At 21.6% G+C, this 16,854-nt stretch overlaps 2 protein-coding genes across 2 annotated transcripts; both read right to left on the reverse strand.

Moving 5' to 3' along the window:
• Positions 1–2,388: 2,388 nt before the first annotated feature.
• Positions 2,389–9,848, reverse strand: LOC127289375 (cell division cycle 5-like protein). Its single transcript, XM_051317287.1, has 7 exons — positions 9,646–9,848; positions 7,222–8,121; positions 6,970–7,138; positions 6,511–6,770; positions 6,070–6,241; positions 5,607–5,992; positions 2,389–2,909 (listed from the first exon to the last, which is right to left on the reverse strand). Exons 1-7 carry the CDS (start codon positions 9,688–9,690, stop codon positions 2,463–2,465), a joined length of 2,379 nt encoding a protein of 792 aa, XP_051173244.1. The 5' UTR covers positions 9,691–9,848; the 3' UTR covers positions 2,389–2,462.
• Positions 9,849–10,535: 687 nt separating this feature from the next.
• Positions 10,536–14,475, reverse strand: LOC127289392 (peroxiredoxin-2-like). Its single transcript, XM_051317312.1, has 5 exons — positions 14,156–14,475; positions 12,893–13,010; positions 12,327–12,566; positions 11,101–11,266; positions 10,536–10,861 (listed from the first exon to the last, which is right to left on the reverse strand). Exons 1-5 carry the CDS (start codon positions 14,328–14,330, stop codon positions 10,808–10,810), a joined length of 753 nt encoding a protein of 250 aa, XP_051173269.1. The 5' UTR covers positions 14,331–14,475; the 3' UTR covers positions 10,536–10,807.
• Between the last annotated feature and the right edge of the window lie 2,379 nt (positions 14,476–16,854).

Here is a 16,854-nt window from a genome sequence, read left to right on the forward strand (position 1 = left end):
TTTTTTTGGCCTATTGGCTTTTTAATAATTATCAATATATATAAAATTTCACATGACGCGTTTCGACACGATTTCGTGTCCTCATCAGATATAAATCTGTAAAAATGGATCATATAATATTATTTTAACTAATTGTATGTATACGACGTTAGTATAAATAATGAATATAAATTCAATTAACATACCATGCGAAAATTAATTATAAATTTGTTTCTTGAAGATTTTTCTGACATGTTATCTTTCGTAGAAAGAATTTCAATAACTGTTTTGACATGACGACAATTTCATAAATATATTAGTTAGTAAATAAAGTTTTTAAATGTTTTTGTATAAAAAATGATGTAGTCTGTAAAGAAATTAAGAATCATCTATCATTTATGATAATTTAAGGTTAATAACATTAAAGTATTTTAACTATTTATATGATGAAAACAAGGTAATAAGATAAAAACAAAATACTTTAATGTTATTAACCTTAAATTATCATAAATGATAGATGATTCTTAATTTCTTTACAGACTACATCATTTTTTATACAAAAACATTTAAAAACTTTATTTACTAACTAATATATTTATGAAATTGTCGTCATGTCAAAACAGTTATTGAAATTCTTTCTACGAAAGATAACATGTCAGAAAAATCTTCAAGAAACAAATTTATAATTAATTTTCGCATGGTATGTTAATTGAATTTATATTCATTATTTATACTAACGTCGTATACATACAATTAGTTAAAATAATATTATATGATCCATTTTTACAGATTTATATCTGATGAGGACACGAAATCGTGTCGAAACGCGTCATGTGAAATTTTATATATATTGATAATTATTAAAAAGCCAATAGGCCAAAAAAATTTCACCATCTTTTATTTAAAAATTAATTATGTTGTGTCAATTATGATTAAATTATTCTTTGTCACTTATGTATAATGTATACGAAAAAGCTGACATTGTTGGGATAAAAGATATTACTGACGAATGAATTTTCTTATTGACAGAATGTATATAACGAGTAAGATCATTTTTTTGTGAATTGATAGTAAAAAAAATAAGATTTGTAAAAATTTTAAAATATAAATATTAAAATTTTAGAAATAAATATTTTTGATAAAGAAAGTCAATGTTCGATGATTTTTTTATAATCTTTGAAATTACAAAAACATAGTTTTGCTAAATATTTTTTTTGTATTTTCTATAAATATTTCGTTGCAAATGAAAATTTTTAATTTATGTTTTTTTTTCAAAAAATTTAATTAATTTGATAATTAATAAATATTAAAAAATTATGTAATCAAAAAGAAAATTTTTTAAAAAAGCAAACTATTTTTATATTGTTTACAGATAAAGAAATATAACAATTTAATAATTAATAATAATAAATTTATGAATAATAATATATAATAAATAATAATGAATAATGAAAAAATAATGAAAGAAATAATAATTATAAGTTAAAATGTTCTAATTATCTGTAATAATCATTATATAAAAAAATGTATATATAATATAATAAATTTATAAATAATAATAAAAATTATATTATAATTGAAACTTTTTTTTTATATAAATACCAAGTAGGAAATATACTGGTGCTGCACACAATGAACAATATTTTTTTTTTACTTTAAACAGTCACTTAGTATATGACTTAATTAATGACGATGAATAAAAATATCCGTCGCGTTAACCATAAAATATTACGAAATCAAGAATTGTCAAAATTTTAGAAAAACAAAAGGAACAAAATACGACTAACTTCAAGTGTGGACAGACGGAATGAATGAATGAATCAATACGGAAATTATTATAGTTAATTAATAATTAATTAATAATAATTAATTCTCTGAGAAAAAAAACAAAACAATTTATTGGATTGGTTTAATATTTTGGTAAACAGTTGTTCTAATAATAATTAAAAAGTCCCTTAATCTAATTAAGAATAGTTTTTCTGATTTTTTTTCCCAATTTTATTTAGCATGCTGTTTACGAGATGTGAATTTTTCAAAATTTCAGAATTTTAATGATTTTCTATTTTTTAATGCTCATAATTTCGTTTAAAAATGCATCAATTTTAAAAGTTTTTGTTTTTTTTTTGAAATTATGTGTTATGTGAACTTTTTGAATGAAAATATGTAAACAATAAAAATTTTTTAAAAATTTACAGTTTCGTGACAGAATATTTCATATTAAAATAAAAAAATGTGTTTGCATATATGAACTTCATATGTTATGGAAATTAAAACAAAAATAATAAAATTTCTATTATGGAGTAAATTTTTTTTTTCTTCCTAAAAATTATCAAAATTCTTGCACGTAAAGTAAATATTATAAAAATAATAATTTTCACAAAAGGACAATAAAATAAATAACAAGTGTAATTTGATTTTTTTTTAAAGGTTAATTATATATATTGAATTCTAAAGTCTAAACATAGAATATAAGAGTAATAAATTTAAATGTTACCAAAATTCTCCTCCGATCTTTCATTATCTTCAATTTGAATCATTCTTTCAGGCAAAATATTTTGTAATTGTGCAAATTTACTTTGCAATTGTTTTTCACGTTCTTTTTGTCGATTAACATCTTCTACCAATGCATTTATTCGCCTTGGTAATGCAGCTTCTTCTTGACTTTTTAAAAATTTAAATGTCGATAATTCTAGTCTCAATTCTTCAATTTGTGTCCATGTATCGTTTAATTGTTTGGCTAATGCTTGAGCGCGACCTTGATAACCTCCCGTTAAAATTTTCAATTTCTTTTCCATTTTTGCCGCACGTTTTGCCTCGCCCGTCATGAGCATTCGATTTTCTTCCAATTTCCTTTCACATGCATCGATTCTGTCTTTTTTCGAGACAAGCGTTGCACGAGTGTAACGCTTTTGTGGTTCTAGATATAAAATCTGTAAAATAATTGAGAAAAAAAATTATTTTTTTTTCTAAATAATAAATTTAATTAATAATATTAATATTATTTAATAATAATAATTTTGATTTTTCCCTGACTTTTTAATAACCTTATTTCTATTTTCTTTGGACAAAAATATGGTTACTGACATATTTAACAATAAATTAATTTCTAATGGTAGTAACAAATGGTAATAAAAACCATTCAAGTTTTTTTAGATTAAAAAATTTTTAAATTCACAAAAAATTTTAATTTCTGTAGAAATTTACAGAAATTTCCCTGACTTTGAATAAAATTTTCTGAAATTCCCTGACATTTCCCTGACCAACAAAATTCCCTGACTTTTCCCTGACCGTCAGTCACCCTGTAATAGCTTTTCATTCATTTAAACCTGAATTTCTTTTGGGACATCAAAAAACCATGATTTTTCAATACTTATACAATTCAATTATTTAAATATTTTTCATTTAAAATTCTTCGACAATTTATTTATTTGTCTCAAATAAATAAATTCAATTATTTTCAGTTTAGATTTTTGAGAATATTAATTTTTTTTTTAGAATTTTGAATAAATTTTTTGAAAAACTAAATTATTTTAAAAAATTTTATTTTTAAAATCTTTTAAAATTAAAATAATGTAAAAATTTTCAATTGAAACTCATAAAAAAATTGAACCGTTTCTATTATATTCATATAATTATGTTATTAACAAAAAAAATTTTAATTGAAAAAACTTAGCAAATTTTGACATTTTCAGAAATTTTAAGAAACTTCTTCGACAATTTAATTATTCAAAATAATTCCAAATTAAAAACATTACTTATTCATAACTTTTAATTCAGAAATTTGTAAAAAGTTTTTTCATACATTCAAATATTTTTAAAATTTTCAATTTTAAGTCTTCTAAAATTTAATTATTAACAAAAAATTGAATTGAAAATCTTTAAAAATTTATTTAATTAAAAAATTATTTATAAATTTTTATCAAAAAAAATTTTTTTTTTTTTTTAATATTTTTTTGGTATTGAAACGTACTTGAAAATGCTTTAAAATTAATTTTATATAAATTAAAATCTGTAAAGATTTGTTATGATTAGACGAATTTATGAAGCCCTAAATATTATTTAAAAAAATTTCAATAATTTCAGGTCTCGGATTGTAGAACTTTTTTTGACTTATTTTAATAAAATGCGACTTTTTTTTTCATTTGTTACAAAATTTTTAAACAAAATATGTCTTCTTTAGTATACAATGCAGATTTTATTCAACTCTTTTTTACTTCAATTATTTAACAAATTTTTAACAAAAATTCTTCTTTAAATTAATTATTGTCAATAATTTTAATAAAATTCTTCAAAAATTCAATTACAACTATTTTTCTATTAAAAATTTTATGAAATTCAATTATTGTGTATTTAATTGTTGTTGTTCAATTGTTGTGTAATTATTGTGTGGCCAGTGTGGCCACACAATAATTACTGTAATTCTTTTTTTGTAATATTCAGTACATTGTACTAATGGGCAGTGTAATTACTACCCGTCTGAAATTAATAAATAAATAAAATAAATAAATAAATAAAAAGTTTCAATTCAAAATCACTTAAAATTCAATTATTTTCAAAAATTTCAATTTAAAACTTTCTAAAATTTAATTGTTTGTAAAATTTTTTATATAAAACTTTCTGAAATTTAAGAATTTTAACTATAACTATTTCGAAATTTAATAATTTTAACTATAACAATTTTGAAATTTAATTATTTTGAATGATTTTTATAATATTCTTCAAAAATTTAATTATCTGACGGTATTTTTGAATTAAAAACTTTAGAAATTTAATTTTTGTCTGTAATTTCTAATAAATTCTTCAGCAACAAAAATCACTTGAAGTTCAATTATTTTTAAAAATTTAATTTGTAAATATTCGAAATTTAAATTACTTTCAAAAAGAATATCTAAAATTATATGATAAACCCAATTATTTTCAATCTTTTAAAATTTAATTATTGTCTAAAATTTAACAAAACCTTTTAAAATTTAATTATTTCTAATAATTTCAATTGTAACTCATCAAAAATTCAGTCAGAAATTAAACAAAAAAACAAAAACAAAACAAAACAGTTTAAATTTGCAAAAAATTTATTTCAAATTTAAAATCATCTGAATTTCAATTATTTAAAAAAAATTTAATAAAAAATTTTGTAAAACTCAATTGTTGGAAAATTTGTTTAATCATTTAATACTAAATAGCATGACAAAATTTTAAATTCAAACAAATTGCTTAAATCAGTCTTCAAAAAATTTTTGAAATAGAACTTTAAGAATTTTTTTTTTTTTTAGAAATTTGTCCTACTTAATTAAAATTTTGAAAATTTGTCTTAGTTCGATTCAGAAATATTCGAAATATATTTTCTTCATAATATTCTTATAGAATTATTTTTATTAAGGAATTAATAAAATGAATTTAATATCCAATAACATTATTTATTTAAAGTAAATTATTTATTAACTAATTAAATTTAGTTAATATAAAAAAATGACTTTTTCGACTTTTTTTGGAATGTAAATCGATTAAAACGATTTTTTTTGTACTTTAAAGTCTATCCAAGACTTGTAATTCAGGATGATTTAAAATTTTTAAATTTTTTCTTTTCATTTTAAAGAAATTAGTTAATGAAATTTTGAACTAAATACCTGTGACAAACATTCCTCCCAAACGGTGCAATATGCTTCCAAACTGATGTCACCATGATCCATGCCTTTGCGAACAATATTCATTTCATTTTCAATCAATTTTTTCGCATCATCCAAATCATCCTTCTCATAATTTTTATATGGATGAGAATTTAAATACGATTGTGCTTGGGACAAAATATTATTTGAACGTTTATTCAACGCCACTGGATTATTTAATGTATCGTACTGCAACATTGTTATCATTTCACGTTTAATTAATTCCTCGGCTCTTTGCAAATCGCTCAATGAATCCGAGGCTGGTCGCAATATATTAAGATTCACATCTATTGGTCGTGGCAAGTCCCTTTGTATTACTTGCGATCGTCGTGACAATTCTCTCTGCTCTGGAAACGAAAAAAAAAGAAATTTAAAAAAAATGTTTTGAATTTTTTTTTTTTTTTAATAGAAAATTTTGATTTACTTTGTTCAATAATTTCCTGTTGTTTTCTTGCATCGACATCGGCTTGATCCTCAATAATATCATTAACAGACGCTGTACCCATTTCATCTGTTTCGTCCTCAGGAACAACAATTTCATAATCGTTCCGAGGCGCTGGCAATGAACGAAGTCCAGCCCACAATTGTTCCTTTGCCTAATGAAAAAAAAAAATAATAATCAAGAAATTTTCAATAATTAAATTTTAAATTTTTTATAAGAAATAAAAGAAAAAAGTAGTACGAAATAATAAAGAAAAACTCAAAAAAATAATAATAATAAACCATTAAATAAATGAATTTATAATAAATTAATTAACAAAAAATTATAAATTTATATTTAATAATATTAAAAATTCTAAATTAAAAATATTTTAATATATAAAAAATCCAATAGTTAAAAAAAAAATTATTCCTTATTTTTAACCTGTTTTTTGATAGCGGGAGTTTCTGATCCCTCTAAAGCTTCTTCGGAATTGATATTCAATTTGTCGCGAATTGGAGTTGGTGCAAGAACGCCATTTTGTGTTCGCACAGAATTTGGAGTGTTGAACGAAGTTATCGGAGTGCCATCGGCACGTTGTGAACGAAAAGGTGTTGCAAGAAGTGTATTTGGCGTGACAACAGCACTCGAAACGGGAACAACGCCACTAAAATCGGAATTGTGAAGCGGCGTATTTAATCCTCCTGTTAAGCATAGAGAATTCAATATTTTTAACATATATCTTCGAAATATGTAAATTTTATTTTTAAAACATTAAAAGTATAATTTATTATGTTATACATTAAATCTTTCAGCTGGTCATCTCTCTTCGTTGCGCTACTTTAATAATGAAAAAAAAAAATCTATTTTAATGTTAAATTTTTTTTTAAATAGAAATGATACCTTTCAATGGAGTGTCAACATTAACTAGAGCCATGACATTTTGTGCCTCTAAAAGAACTCTATCCTGAACGGCTGGTGTCCTTGGTGTCACAGCAGTATTTGGAGTCAATGAATAATCTGCCAATAAACTATCAGTTGCACCTCCATCAGAAACTATTTCACGTGCCACCTGTGATGATGATGGGGGAAAAAAAAAGAAAAGTTATTTCAACGAAAAACAAGAAATAAACTAAAAAAAAAAAAAAAACGAACCTCTGACGCTCGACCAAGTTTAACAACTTGTTGCAATTCACTATCGGAAATTTGAGGCTCAGGTAAAACCAATTTACTTCGCTTCTTCACAGGTTCCTCATTATTCAACATACCCATTGGCATATCATTTTCTTTGCGTTGTTTCAATTTTTGTTTATCCTTTCTTCGCTCCATCATTTCTGCCTCCTGACGTGATTCACCATCCAAATGTTGTTGTCTCAATCTTGAAAAATCAGCCGCCAATGGATCGACATGTTCATTTGAAGTATCATAAAATCCAGAAGCTGGACGTTTTTCAAAAGGAATTTCCGAATTATAATTCATTTCTCGTTTTCGTTTATTTTTCTGATTAACAGTAATTCCAGCGGCTCTCAATTCACGACGTTTTTGCAATGCCGCAAGCCTTCTTGCCTCTTCCAATTGTTTCTCGCGTGCTTTACGTTTTGCTTTTTTCCCCTGTGTATTTGCCAATCTTGCTCGTGCCTCCGAGAGCATTTCAAGTTCATCCTCATCCATATCCTTTGGATCGGGACGCGCTGGCTTTGTCTCAGGATTTGGATCAATTTCACCTGGTTTCAATTTTCTTGGATCGTCCGATACATCCTCGCCCTCTTCTTTTTTTTGCGCTTGATCCAATAAATATTCATATCTCTCTAAACATTGCGCTGCTGTTCGTCCAATAATTGGCGCAATTGTTCTCCATTGCGTTGGCATTAATTTTGCAAGATGTAACAATTTCTCATCTTCCTCGCGACTCCATTCAGTTTTTTTGATACTTGGATCCAACCATTCAAACCATCGTGCTTTACATTGTTTCGCCGATTTTCTATGAAGCAATGAAGCAATACGACTCCATTGATTCTTTCCATATTTCATAACAGCCGCTTTCAATATTTCATCCTGGTGAAATTTAAAAAATTATTTAATTTAAACAAATATTATTTAAATAAAGAAACTGATTTGATATTATATTAAAAAAAAAAAAAAAAAAAAAAAAGATTTCTTAGAAAGAAGCCTTAGTTTGTAAATAAAAAGCAGTTTTCAGTTTAAAAAAAAAAGTAGCCATGAAAAATATATTTTTACATTTACAAGAACAATTATCTAATAATTCAAAACATTCCGTTTTTTATAGTTATTTTTTTGAAATAGTATTTAATTTTTAACGAAGCTGAAGTACGCAACGTTTATGATAAACAATATTTTAAGAAATAATTTTTTAAAATGAAAAATTCTATAATTTTTTTTTACAATTTCTTGATTAATGTAAACTACCAGAATTAATTTTTAGGCAAAAAATTATAAAATTTTTCATTTTAAAATAATTTTTCTTCAAAAATCGTTTATCAACATAAACATTGCGTACATTAGCTTTGTATTTTTATATTTGATATTCAATTTTTAACTTTAAAACATTAAATTACAATTTTAAAATTTGATATTATCTGAAAAATAACAGTTTAATTTGTGATGTTTTGTTTACAATAATAAAATTTTACATATTTGTAAAAAAAATTATTCAATAAATAAGACATTTAATAATAAATATATATAAAAAAAATTAATTAAAATTAACGTAATTTTTTTCAAATTGAAATTAAAATTTATAAGAAAATTAAAAAAAAAATTAAATAATTTTAAAAATAATATTATTTACGAAAATTTGGTAAATTTTTGAACAATTTGTAAAAGTCAAAGAAAAATTTCAAACATAATTTATTTATTTAATCACTATGTAAAGGAGATACAATTTAATAAAAAGAAGAAAAAACTTCTACAAAAAACTTTGATGTAGATGTTTTTCCGAAAAAAAAAGAAATTTTTGTTCAGAAAATGAGAATATGCATGAAAAAATGGTTTCAAAAATAAAAGAAAATAAAAAGTCGAATAAATTGAAGAAAAAATAGAGGATTTTAGGAATTCCCCAAAAAAAAATTAGAAATTCTTCATCGTTTTAAATAAATGAAAATTAACAATAAAGAAAATTTTAAGAAAATAGAAACTCTTAGAAAAGAAGAAATTGAAAAAAAAGAATTCATGGTTATAAAATTGAGAATGTTCTTCCATTTGTAAAAAAAAAAGAAATTTTATTTGAAAGTATTTTCAATTAATTGACCATAAATTTCAGAAAATTAATATTAATTAATATAATATAAATAATATAATAATAATTAAAAACAAATTAAGTAATCAACAAAATGTTTAAGTGCAAAATCAAGTAGCAACATAAATTAATATTGAATTAAATTATGAAAGAGAAAAACAAAAAAAAAAACTCTTAAGAAAAAGTTTTTAATGTATAATATATTTTTAAAATAAAAAGTTATTTTTTAATTTAATTTCGAATAATTATTTGGCGTTTAAAAATTGAGAACTACAGAGGCGTAATTTTTTCTTTTTTTTTGAGGTTAGGCTAAAGAAACATACCTCCGTGTTGCGCCAAACGCCGCCCTTTATCATAATTCGTGGCATTTTGCTATTTCTCAATGGACACGCTCGATGAAAACAATAAAATGAAATACAAAATGTTTTTACTTATTTTGTATTGTCGAAATTAGATAAAAATTGACAACCCGTCAAAATTACACATAAAAAAAAACTTCCGTGTTACACATTAGGATTAGGGAAACGATAGAAATTTAACCGGAATCGTGGAACTGAAAAATTTTCTAACAATAAGGAACGTGGAACTACGCATGCGCATGGATACTTATTTTTAAATTATAGCGGGAAAACTTAAAATTATTTAACAAAATTTAGCAGGTAAATTTAATTAATTATTATTAATATTATAAAAAAAATAATAATAGTCGTACACGAAAATTGTTAAAAATAATAGCAAATATATAAAAAAAAATGTAATATTAACATTTTTTTTTTGAAAAATCAATGTAAAATATAATAATTGCATGAATTTTGAAAAATTTTAATTTTTTTTTTTAAATAAAATTTCTATAACAAAAAAATATCAAAGTAGTAAAAAAAATTGTTTTTTTCAAGATGTTAAAAAATGAATCGTACGGATTATTCAAAAATTTTTCTTTTATTACAAAAAAAATGTTTCTTTAAATTGCAAATGGTCTAAAATAATTTCACAGTAATTAAATTTTTTAACATAATTTCGAAATTTAGAAGAAATTAAAATTTGAACTGCACTTATACTTAATTTAAATTTATTTTTTAAGTATAAAAATAATGACAGTAAAAAGCAGTTTTAAAATTATAAAAAAATTATGAAATTTAATATAAATATGTAAATTATTATTATTATTATTAAAATATCGTACCAGTTTAATAATTTAAATAAAAAAAGGCAATTTTTAAAAATATTCACACTCCTTTTTTTTATTTATTTATATTTTTACAAAGTATGAAAAATTGTCACTCAACTTATTTAAAGATAATTATAAAATTATATTTGATTGTAAAAAAAAAAATCGTATCATAAAACGGAATCAACTGTCACTGAATAAAAATTATGTATAATGTAACATTATTATAATAATCACACAATATTCACCGGTTGGCTGTTATTCAAAAGTCAGAAATTTTTAATTATCATACAAAATATTTACTATTTATTTTATATTTAGAGATCACGTTTAGCGAAGAACTTTATTTTATCCTTGGGATTTGGAATGATCTGAAAAAATTTATTTTTATATTTTAATTAATTATCTTAATCATTGTAATTAATAAATATTAATATTTATTAGCAAAAAAGAAAAATATTTAAATTAATAAATTTAAAAAAACATTTTTATTAATATTTTCTAAGAAATTAATTAATTTTTGAAAATTTTTATTACTATTTTCTAAAAAAAAATAAAGAAAAAATTGATTAAATTTTTTTTTATTGCATTAGGAAAAAAAAATGCTTACAGTATCCTGTCCAGGTTTCCAACCAGCAGGACATACTTCTCCATGTTCATCTGTATACTGGAATGCTTGAACTAATCTGAGCGTCTCATCAACGGATCTTCCAACCGGAAGATCATTCATTGTTATTTGTCGTAAAACGCCTTTTCCATCGATTATGAACAACGCTCTAAATTTAATAATTTTTTATTTTAACAAATTAAAAGGAAAAAATTAAATTTTACAAAAAAAAAGTATGAAAATAGAATTCACATCATGTCAAATTATGATTTAAATCATAGAGTCTTTAATATTAATATTATTTAAACATTTTTTTTTTAAATTTTATATTTGATATAGTTTTTAGATATAATTTTGTATATTCAAAATTTTTAAAAATCCTTTTTTTGTCCAATACTTAATATTGACATTTTATACAAATATTATTGACCTTTTTAGATATAAAAGAATTTTTAAAACACAACTTTTTTCAATTATTCGTTAAAAAATCTTTAACTATGTCAAAATTGTCATAGAAGATTTTAAAAAAATATCGATTTATTTATTTTTAAGAAATTTTACTATAAATTATATCGATTTATTTATTTCAGAAATTTTACTATAAAAATTATTACAAAGTTATTGGAGTTTTCAAAAATAAAAACAATTTAATTTGGATAATTTTAGTTTTTTTTATGAAAGTTCTGAATTTTAAAAAAAAGTTATATTTATATTAAAAAATTATTACGGAATTATTGAGTTTTTAGAAGTCAACCAATATTTGAAAAATATTAATTCAAAAAATGTTATTTTCTTTGAATAAAAATATTAATATTTTCTGATGTATTTATCCCTCTTATTATTAAATTTATCGTTTAAATATTTATGGAAAAACAAACTGCTCAAGAATAAACTTTTGAAAAATGTTAAGTAAAAATTAATTTTATTTTAATAAAAAAAAAGAAATAAATAATTCTTATCAGCTCTCTAACTTAATAATAAAAATAATTTTTTTACTTGAAAAATAAAAAATGTAGGTATTTTTTAAAATTATATTAATAAATTTGTTTTAATTTTTTCTTTAAAATCTCATAATTTTTGCAAAGTTTTTGAACTTATTATTTGCTTCTAAAGTGATATTTTCTCATTTTTTTTAAAATTAATTTTTAACGTAATCATAAAAAGTGTAAAAAAAGCAGAAATTTTATTTACGATTTTCAAAGAAATGAAAAATAAATTTTTTATATTACCGAAGTGTGTGTCCCAAATCGTCCAAATAAACTCCATAATCCTTGGCTATTTTGTGTGTAAGATCGCTAAGTAACGGAATTTTAATATTCTGTAAACCACCTTCATTACGTGGCGTATTAATCCACGCTAAATGAGTGAAATGTGAATCAACAGAGGCTGCCACAACTTGTACATTTAATTTCTTAAATTCTTCAACACGATCAGAAAATGCCAAAATTTCCGTTGGACACACAAATGTGCTACGGGGGGGAAAAAAAGTGAATATTATAAAATTAAACACAGCAAATTAAATTTTAAATAAATAAAATTTAAAAAATTAAAATTTAATTAATTTTAAATAAATATTTTACGTTAATATTTATTTCAATATTCAAATTCTTTCATTTAAATTGAAAATAAATATTTCTAATTAATATCAGACAAAAATAAATAATTAAAATAGATATTCAATGATGGAAATATTTTGAAAAATCGAATTACTAATTATTAAAATTTTTAAATAAAAAGAATAAAAAAAAGAAATTGATTATTTTAATAAATTTTAATATTATATCTTAATACTTACAAATCTAAGGGATAGAAGAAAAATACGAGATACTTTCCATGAAAATCAGACAATTTGATATCGTGAAATTCTCCATTAACAACTGCTGTTCCTTCCCATGATGGTGCTGGTTTTCCAACTGTAATTAAATTAGCAAATGATTTAAAAACAAGATTCACAATTATTAGAAATATTAATTTTATCGTTATGACAAATCTCATTGTCAAAAAAAAAAATGTTCTCCCTTTTTTTTTTTTTTTGTTGCAATAAGTAGGTACTAAAGTATTACAGTTTTCTGACCCTTCTCAGAGGAAATATTTTCACTATTGAAAGATATTTTTGTATTCTAAATAAATACTGGATTATTGCCAATTACTATTCTCGAATTAGCATATAGACCTTCAAGAATAATATTATTTTTCTTTTTAATTTCTACAATTTTATTCAAATAGTATAATAAAAAAAATATTATGCAATTTATATTTCTCAAAAACTCTTATATAGAAGAAAAAAAAAATTTATTTTGCAATAAATACAAGTTTATATTCATATAAAAAAATTTTATTTTAGCCATGACTTATTTTAACAGAAAAAAATTACATATTCCAATTGAAAAAATTGATCAAAAAATTTAATTTAAAAAATTATTAAATTTGTATTCATAAAAAAAATATTTCAGGTGAATTACATATAAAAAGTCGGTCATTTTTATCTATGTATATATTATGATTAAACACTTGAAAAATATTTTTATCAATAACCTTCAGAGTGTGTTAAAATAATCGTGAAAAAGGTAAATAAGGTAAAAATTATAATCAAAATAAATTAAATTTAAAAAAAATTTCACATATTTTTTTCTCAAAAAAAAATATTTTATTTAATATTAATTTTAAATTATATTCTAATTTCTCATATTTATAAATTTCAAACAATATTAATATCTAAAATAATTAAATAAAATAATAATAATAATATAAAATTGATTAATTAATTTATTAAATTCAACAAAAATTAATTCTTTCAATCCACAAACGATAAATTACTTATTTTGAAATATGTTATAAAATAATTTTATTATACTACTTTTAAAATAATTTACTTAAATAATTATTTTTAAATTAGTATTAATTAAAAAAAATATATATATTAAAAAATATTGTTTTAAAGAAAATAAATGATAAAAATGACACGAGATATAGTTTGCAATAACGAATAAAGAGGAAGCGAGCGATAAGCTATATTAGAGATTAGCATAAAAACAATGATAAAAAAAGAGGAACTTACTAACTGCTTTTGTTGTTTGTAATTGATGTCCAGCATGCTTTGCACCCGCAGGATAAACTGATCCACCTGCGTAGGAGTAACAAGTTTCTTCATTATTAGACACACAAATAATTCCCTTTAATCCAAATAATAAGGACAATAAACATAAAAAATAATTTCTATTGTAGCACCGCATATTGTTAATACTATATTATTTAATTTTAATTAACATTGACCTATTCTCCTCTACGTTATAGTATAAACAAACTAAACTTTGACACATATATATGTATATATATAAACGCGATCCACGTTTACAGAATTTTATTGAAATTTTTTAGGTTAGATGTTAGCCGGGTAAAGACTTCTACTTTATCGACAAAAAATTAATAAAATTTTTTTTTATCCTTATATAGAAATTAATTTTTTTTTTTAAATGAAAAAACAAATTATCATCAGAAATGTGTTATATTAAAATACAAGTAAATTTTTGTATATTTATTTCAATAAATAATTAATTTAATTTAAAAATAAAGTAAAAAAAATAAAATGAGTGATTATTTTTCTATCGGTTGGCATACCTGATGTGTGATTGTTGTTAAAATATAAAATGAAAACAATAATCAAAACTTAAGAAATTAAAGCGTTATAATTAATCCGATAAATTAAAGAATTAAAGTAAAACAGTTCGTGATTATTTATGAGGTAAGTTACTTTTTGTTAATATTGTAAATTTTTGATAATTATCATGTGTGTATTATATATATATATATATATATATATATATATATATATATATATATATATATATATATATATACATATATTTATTAGGACGATAATTAGGAACAAATTATTCAAAATAACATTCATAACCTCTGAAAAATTTTCGACTGTTGACATTATTGTTATAAGCAATATGAATAAAACATATATAATAGATATAATATAATAATATATTTTAATATTATTCAAATTAACATATTATTCAATTTATCTCAATAATATTTTAATACACTGAAAAAAATTTATTTAATTCAAATACTTCAAATTATTTGAAAAATATTTAATTGGTTCAAATACTTTTTATTTGGATCAAAAAAATATGTATTTAATTCAAATAACTTGAATTATTTGAATCGCATTTATTTAAACCAAATAAATCGTATTTGGTTGAATTAAATAATTAATTGAATTGAATAAATGAATTTATTTAATACAAATAATATGAGTTACTTGAAACTATTCATTCATTTATTTCACTCAAATATTTCGTTTATTTGATAAAAATAAAAATTATTTGACACAATAAATTTATGTAATTGATTCAAATAAACTGAATTATTTAATACAAATAATAATTCGTTATTTAATCCTAATACACTATTTTTTATCAAGACAAATAAAAAAATATTTCAATCAATTAAATATTTATTTAAAACGATAATAATGATTTAATTGAAACAATTTATTTATTTATTTCACTCAAATATTTCGTTTTATTGAAACAAATAAAAAGTATTTGATATAATAACTTTATTTAACTGATTCAAGTCAACTAAATTATTTACTACTAATACACTATTTTATCAAGACAAATAAAGAGATATTTTAATCAATTAAATGTTTATTTGAAACGAAAATAATGAGTTACTTGCAACTATTAATTTATTTATTTCACTTAAATATTAAATTTTTTTTAATATACAAATAAAAAGTATTTGATACAATAAATTTATTAATTCTAATTAATTAAATTATTTAATATAAATAATGCGTTATTTAATGTTAATACACTATTTTATTTAAAGGAAAATAAAATATTTTGATCAATTAAATATTTAAGTGTAATGAGAATAATGAATTTATTTATTTGAGTAAGAATTTAATTTAGAAATGGAAGAATTAGTAAATAAATATGTTATTTATTCAATTCAAATTTTGATTTATTTGAATCAAAAAATTCTTACATTTTATTCAAATAAATTATGTATTTGGATCAAATAAAATAATAATTATCGCAATTAAAGAGGTTTTAGTTTCAATTAAAACAATTACTTATGACAAATAATCGAATATTTGATTCAAGAAAATTTTTAGTTGTTTCAAGAAAAATATTTTATTAGCCCTTTCGTGCCCATGGGACATATATGTCCCACCTACAAAAACCTCCAGAACTCTAAACAGATTAAATATTTTTTATTCAAACTTGGTGCATTTTTTTCAGGAAGGACAGAGCTTTCAAAAAATGGAACTCACATTTTGTTTAAAAATTTATATTGTTCAGAAAAAAATATAAATAATTATGAAAAATGACGAATTTTTAAAACATTTTAGATTCGCTTGAAACTGGTTACTCGGGGGGTTTTTGGGGTCGCTGAATACGAATCCGGTGTTAGTTTTTGAAAATTCAAAATGGCGGATCAAATATGGCGAACGAAAAAATCAAAATTGTTCGGATTCGCTTAAAAATGGTCACTCGGGGGTTTTCGGGGTCGCTGATTACGAATCCGATATTAGTTACTCAAAATTCAAAATGGCGGATCCAATATGGCGGACGAAAAATCAAAATTGTTCGGATTCGCTTGAAAATGGTCACTGGGGGGTTTTCGGGGTCGCTGATTACGAATTTGGTATTAGTTTTCAAAAATTGAGTCTTAAATCCAATGTTGCAGATCAATTTTTAATAATCGTTAACAATCGATTGAAACTAATTTAAA

The sequence above is a fragment of the Leptopilina boulardi genome, unplaced genomic scaffold (assembly GCF_019393585.1).
Source record: "Leptopilina boulardi isolate dan_hultmark-lab unplaced genomic scaffold, ZJU_Lbou_2.1 LbouV2_408, whole genome shotgun sequence".
Lineage (NCBI taxonomy): Eukaryota > Metazoa > Arthropoda > Insecta > Hymenoptera > Figitidae > Leptopilina > Leptopilina boulardi.

Bases quoted from the DNA above. Each gene is read 5' to 3' on its own strand.
- LOC127289392 (XM_051317312.1), bottom strand. From the start codon at position 14,330: ATGCGGTGCTACAATAGAAATTATTTTTTATGTTTATTGTCCTTATTA. The intron at 13,011-14,155 runs GTAAGTTCCTCT...ATTTAATTACAG, and splicing joins ACAAACAACAAAAGCAGTTA to TTGGAAAACCAGCACCATCA. The intron at 12,567-12,892 runs GTAAGTATTAAG...TCCCCCCCGTAG, and splicing joins TTCTTCTATCCCTTAGATTT to CACATTTGTGTGTCCAACGG.
- LOC127289375 (XM_051317287.1), bottom strand. From the start codon at position 9,690: ATGCCACGAATTATGATAAAGGGCGGCGTTTGGCGCAACACGGAG. The intron at 5,993-6,069 runs GTAAATCAAAAT...TTTCGTTTCCAG, and splicing joins ACAGGAAATTATTGAACAAA to AGCAGAGAGAATTGTCACGA. The intron at 2,910-5,606 runs GTATTTAGTTCA...ATTATTTTACAG, and splicing joins GGGAGGAATGTTTGTCACAG to ATTTTATATCTAGAACCACA.